Source organism: Orussus abietinus, unplaced genomic scaffold, assembly GCF_000612105.2.
Source record: "Orussus abietinus isolate OABI.00-Male unplaced genomic scaffold, Oabi_2.0 scaffold212, whole genome shotgun sequence".
NCBI lineage: Eukaryota > Metazoa > Arthropoda > Insecta > Hymenoptera > Orussidae > Orussus > Orussus abietinus.
The window spans coordinates 133,143-139,414 of NW_019394367.1; the positions used below are offsets into that span (position 1 = coordinate 133,143).

Sequence of the window (6,272 nt, forward strand, 5' to 3'; positions counted from 1 at the left end):
AGAATTCTCCAAGGTTAATAACCTCGCCGTTAACGCCGCCACGGAGTTCCATCGTTGGGCGTTATATTAACGGAGTGCCTATTGTTCCCTCTCCCGCCGCTTCGATCGCCTTCCATCTGGTCTAACCTTTCTACGCCGGCGATCATTTTTCTCCCCCTAAAAGAAGGAGCATCCTTACCTCGTCAAGATTCTTCCAAAAGGATTCACTTATGCCCGAATAAACGGAACTTCTGCTCGACCAAGTTACATGCGCAACGCCGAGCGAAGTGGAGCGATGACTAATCGCTAGTCAGAAGTCAAAAAGTAACCGGCCGCAGAGTCGTAAAGTAGTCTCTCCCGAGTTGTACGTCATGGCAAATAAAAGAGAGAAGTCGCGCTCAAATATAACGCATGATTCAACGCGCGAAGGAGTACGATACCCATGCCTCGTGCTCCTCCCTTCAATTCCCATCTACTAGTATTGTAATTCCCTAAAATGTACACATGTGTACATAAGAGAGCGGTTCGCGTCGCAACGAGTCTCCGCCTCCATTGGGCAAGTCCGAGCCCGAACGAAACAAGCTTGAGCCTGTTGGAAGCACGTTCCAGCCTGCTCAAGCGAATAAAGTGACTAACAACGTTTCCGTCATCCAACCTCTTACATAGTTCGAATGCCAGCCTCTAAACGCTTGAGTTTGTCTAATCGGCATTTCGATAAGGGAAGTGGGGTGAGGATGTAGAGGGGGGAGGGGGCGGAAGGAGGATCCGCAAAGAATCCTCGCCTCGATTCTCGAAACCTTCGTTTCCATTTATTTTAAATCGGATTAGCCGGTGGACCCGGCGATCACAACGAGATATACTTTGTAATTTCCTTGAGTCTTGCTTTAACGACTAACTAGAAAAAAAAAAGGACATCCTGCCTCATAGAAAAACATAAGGACTGACTTCGAGTCGCGCATTCGGCCGGCGACGTCGGGCCGCCATGTTGGATTCCCGCGGTGACCGGTGTCGCTTCCGATGTAGCGGCCGCGCCATTGGCCGGTCCAACGGAAATCGAACGCGGCCGCCCGGCGTCCCCTCAGGTAGTCGCCTCGCGTTATATCGTTATCACACGCTCGCTCTCTGTAGTGCTACTCGCGAGACTCTTCTCTCTCCCTCGCGCTCGGAATAGGTACGCAAATACTTGCTTTTTTAAACTATACACTATGTAGGACGTGTTTTTATGACACCACGAGCACACCGCAAGGGCGAGAAGGGGGCAGCTAAAAATTCACCGCCTTTATAAATATCGATCTGTCGCAGCCGCTGTTTCTCCGAGTGACGCCACGACGCGCTGTCCCCCTTTCTCTCTCTCTCCCGCAATTTCTCCAGCCCCCGCGGTGCGACGTGCCGAAAATGAATCACTCTTTTCTCTTTCTAACCGACGCGTCGATTACTTCCTCCCGCGCCGCGCGTCGTAAACAACTCGTCACCCGTTTCTCGTCCTTTCCGCCACTTTAGGGAAAAAAGGGCTTCGTTTTTTTTCTTTTTCTTTTTTTTTACGTAGTGTAAGAAATCGCGTTTTAGCGCGATGGGTAAATAAATCATCTCTCGCGTCTGTCGGGAAAGATCATAACTTAGGGTCGCGCGTCTTTTCCAGGGAGTTAGCTTCGTGGCAAGGTCACCTTCTTAAAGGCCGACAAACCACGGGCGACGAGTTCCTCACGAATATACGAATTGCAGGCGCTTACAACGTCATTACACCAACGTATTCTTAGCGATTATTATCCATAAATAACTATGCACTAAAACATGCACAGCGAAAATGTAAAGCTATTTAATCATCGTACAGGCCCTGTCTCCCCGCTCGCCTCTAGTAGAATCCGCGCCTCGTCACTTTATACAGTCATAACGCGCATTATTTCGTATCATTTTCTCCCCCTTTTTCCTAACCTCCCACCGGGAACAACCTAATTTCTAATATACTCCGAGCTTTGTTCCGTCCTCCTTGGGTCTGTCCCTCGTTCCTCATCGCCGATAAATTCTACCCTACACAGTGAAAAGTCCCTCCTGCGCCTCTCGATTTCCCTCCAAGTCGATGTCGCATCGATACTCTTTTCTCATTTCGATGCATCGCTAACCTCTAATTTCCATACTTTGGTGGTTCATGTCTCAGTAGGGAAAATCAAGCAAGGTGCACGCACGAGGGAAGTTTCGCATGTAGGAGACGATGATGTACACGACGCGCAATATCGACGATCGATCGAGGATCGTTCGCGAAGAATGCGCCAGCATGTCCGGGCCAGGAGGATAAGCCGCCGTTGTCCGGGGGCTCGCTCCGTCTCTCTCGCCCCCTCTCACGGCGCGTAGCGCTGTCCTCCTCGCTCCGGGCCACTAATCGCGCGCGCGCTCTCTATTGATATTTCGTGTTTACCCGGTCTAGCCACGGGGAGGGGGTAACCGTGCGACCGGAGCCCGGCGCGCGCGTACACGCTTTACGTAATCGATCTTCCATGAGCGGTTCTCGCGTAACCATCGCGGAAATTCCCAAACCCGCGTCCAGATTTCGGCAGAGTCTCGACCCCTCTCCAGCAAGCTCTCCTTAGATTAGAAATAAAGTGGAAAGCCAGAAAAAAAAAAAAGAAGAAACCGGACATAACCTCTCCGACAGAGGATAACCTAGATATATACGTCTCAAGAAGCGCGATCAGGTATTTGTGCATCGTTAAATAAACACAAGTAGCGGGGCACGGAGAGGGGGGATATAAGAGACCGAGCGATAAGCCGGAATAAGCGCGGCGCCGCCATGTTTGTTTTCCTTCCCAGTCCGGAGACGGGGGGGGTCACGCGACGACCCGCAAGGACCTGAAAAACCTAACGAAAAATAAAGTCAATTTCTCTTCACTCGGATATTCACACCCATTCCCTAAGGATTCGATAATCCGCGCCGAATACACGCACGGCACAGCCGGTGCACGGGAAATGGGCCCTCCAAGAGTTATACAATTCGATATCTAGATATCACCGAGGGAAGATCCGCCTCTCGTCTTCCCATACCCCCCTTCTCGGGGGTCGCGCATTGTCGCGAGACAGAGATCCCCTCCCGCATCCACGGCGTATCTGTAGTCGTCACGACGACGAGGAGTAGGGTGTACACGGAGCTCTCCTTGCGCACATGACGAGCAAGTAGGTATGTAAGCAAACGGCGCGACAGTGTGCGTCATCTACACACGCACGCGCATACACATCTGGGCCGGCAGCTGGCATCTCGTCGGTCGACTCTCCCGCGCGGCTCGGCGGCCATTACTCTTCCACGTAAGCCGGGCCAATCGTCGATAGCGGAGCCGAGGGGACCCGAGAACGGCCGAGTCGAGCCGAGCCGAGCCGAGCCGAGGCGAGGCACGGCGGCCGCCGCCGAATCCAATAACAACACGGCCCGTATTTACAAACACCGCCATGTACGGGGAGAGTTCCTGCCCGATTACGCCGGCCGCCGCGTGGCGGCGCGCCCGCGCGCGAGGATACGTGCACTTCGTCGGAATTTCGTCAGCCCCTCTCGTAACCGGTCCGCGACGAGATGCGTCACCGATCGGCAGCGTAACCCTCGCTAGACGGAATTTCATCAGCGACTCGACGACTCCGCGGCGCAACTGGTTCACGGTCCGCCTTGGACGCGTATCACGTGCGCGTCCTTGCACCAGGACCGAGTACTAGTAGTAGTACTTAGGGCGGTGACGTATCCACGCGAGATGTAACTCGTTTTCAGCAGTCCAGTACGATGTACACGAACGTACGTACGTCTTAATGGATCGCTCCCGTGACGATCGGTCACTCCGAGGGAGCGCGTGGCCGCGAGGACGACCTCGCCGGCAGGTGCAGAGGGCCTCCTCGCTGACATCGTCAGGTGTGTCCCTCGCGTCAGGTGGAACGGTCGGCTAGGGTCTCTTCCGCTCGCTCCCGTCGATGCTTCGAGAAGGTGTCCCTCTTCGCTCCAATCGGGTGCGCTCGCCGACGGCGACCTCGAGAGCTTGACCTCGCCTAGGGGCCCTGAGCAGGGTTCCGAGGAGTCCGTCGACGTCCCGAGGGAGGCTCCCCCGGCGGCCGGTCTCACAGCTTGAGGGTCTGGAACACCGAGGTCAGCGGCTCCTCCTCGGGCTCGTTGAAGTTCCGCTTCCTCCGGTAGACCGGAGTCAGGTCGATCCTGACCTCCCCCTCCGAATCCTCTTGCTCCTCGTCGAAGTCGTTGAGCACTCTCATGGCGGCCTCCTTGATGAGGGCGCCCTTCCGCAGCAGCTCGCGGAGCACCTCGTAGGGGTCGTCCTCTTCCTCGACGCGGCCCTTCCTCCGGTGCTCGGCGCGGTGGCGCTCCGGTTCCGGGGCGTAGATGAGCCGGCACATCCTCTTTTCGCTGGACGTCGGGACCTTGGAAGCCCCCAGCCTCTGGTACGGACTCGGCCGGCTCTGTTGCGAGGCCGAAGATTTGGCCTTCAGCCGCAGCTTCTCCGTGACCTGCGCCACCATCAGCTCGACCTCTCTCTCGTAGGAGTTCCGCTCGGTCTTGGGCACCGCCTCGAGGTACGCGCGACGCTCCGCGGCGCTCGGCATCGCGTCGCTCATCAAGCGGGCAGCTCCTGGACCCGGCCGGAAGGCCGCCCTGGGGACGACGACGCCGACACAAAGGACCCAGAGACAAAGGAAAGGACTCGGCCACCTAACCTATTCGCCGGACCCTCCTCCTCTTTCCTTCCCTGCACGGCGGCCGCTCGATGGGCTTTCTCTCTCTTTCTCTCTCTCTTCGTACCTCCGCGTCTCTCTGCCGCGCGCGGCCCACTGCTCACGTTGTTCTGTTTTCCTCGACGGCGCGCACGCCTCGCGCGTATTTATACACCCACGCGCGAGAGGGCGCTCGCCGTGTGTCGCGCGGAGGGTAGGGGGCGCCGAGTGAGTCACCCAATGGCGTGGCGCCCGTCTGCCCGCATCGGCCAATCCCAACCCTAATTTTCCCCTGGAGCGGATGCGGGTCTCCCTGTCTCGACCAATCGCAACCTGGGACGCGCGCGACTCCGGCGGCTGAGTCGGCTTGAATGAGCCGGCAGCGCCCGCGGCTCTAGTGGCTGCGTCCGCGCGCACGCGCAGTTTCTTTGTATTGTTTTCGACGAGGCTCCCCCCTCTCTCGATCTACCTCCCACCGCGGCGGCTGAGTCGAGACTGTCTCTCTCGCGCTCACGGCGGGCACGCAGGTGCGGCTCGAGGCCACGAGGCCGAAGGCGGAGGAACGCGAAACGTGGAACCGGACAGTGGACCCTTTGTCGTTGCCTTCCTTCTTCTTTCTCGCTCCCTCTTGGGAACACTCGCGTCGATCCTCGCCCGGGGAATGCCCCGATGTTTTCGTTTTTGCTTACGCCGGGATCCCTCCTCGATGCCGTAACACCGCGATGGTCGAACTCTTTGTCACTCTCTTCGGCGACTTCCTCTATCCCTCTCTCTTATTCTCTCCTTTCTCCTCGAGGTGCACTCGTTAATCCTCCCTTCCCCTCTTCCCCTCTTCCTCTTTCTCTCTTGCTCTCTCGCGAAACGGACTCCGTTCGAAGCGCGTGCGAGGTCGCGCGTCCGACGCTCTCTGTTATCGTTTTGAGAGTCGCTTCTCGCTCCCGGCGGTGTGAGCGGACCGCGACGCGTGTCCCTCCTCTCCGGTCGGCGTCGCGCGCACGAGTGACTCCGCTGGAGCCGAGCGCAGCGGCGAGTGGCTCCCGGCTCTAGAAAGGACGGGAATCGAGCCAGCGACTGCCAGCGACTCGGCAGCCGTGAACTTTCCTGCGAGCCGCCGCGCTCTCGTATTATTGTTTTGCCGGCGACGCGCATGCGCCCGCCCGACGCGGCTAGAGTAAACAAACCGTTAACTCGAGCCTGCCCGAGACGATCGATAGACCTGCCCCCCCTCCTTATGGCGCTTCACAGTGGTTTCCCCGCGCCATCTTCGTTTTAAGCCTCGACATGGGATTATCTTATCGATATTATATAAATTATGTTACAGACTGACGTACCCTGGACGAATGCAATAGGGTACCTAGTCGTGGGATTAAACGGAACAACTGTAATCCCAGGATCGGAAAGTACGCGAGGTTTTTTTACTCAGGAGACCGTGACTTTTGAGGTATACGAAAGGGTTATTCTATGCATACCAAAAGGTCAAAATATTTGTAAACTTTTTCGCCAAACTGGGTGCACCGTATCGTTTCATCCTTTACAACGTGAATACGGAGAATATAAGGAAAACCCTGACACCTATGAAATTTCAATTTTTTTTTTTACGC

The 6,272-nt window shown here is 56.5% G+C and overlaps 1 protein-coding gene across 1 annotated transcript; it reads right to left on the reverse strand.

The window, feature by feature from the left end:
* Positions 1–762: 762 nt before the first annotated feature.
* LOC105695350 lies at positions 763–5,730 on the reverse strand. Its single transcript, XM_012416851.1, has one exon. The coding sequence runs from the start codon at positions 4,573–4,575 to the stop codon at positions 4,066–4,068; it is 510 nt and encodes a 169-aa protein (XP_012272274.1). The 5' UTR covers positions 4,576–5,730; the 3' UTR covers positions 763–4,065.
* Positions 5,731–6,272: the final 542 nt, after the last annotated feature.

Bases quoted from the DNA above. Each gene is read 5' to 3' on its own strand.
- LOC105695350 (XM_012416851.1), bottom strand. From the start codon at position 4,575: ATGAGCGACGCGATGCCGAGCGCCGCGGAGCGTCGCGCGTACCTCGAG.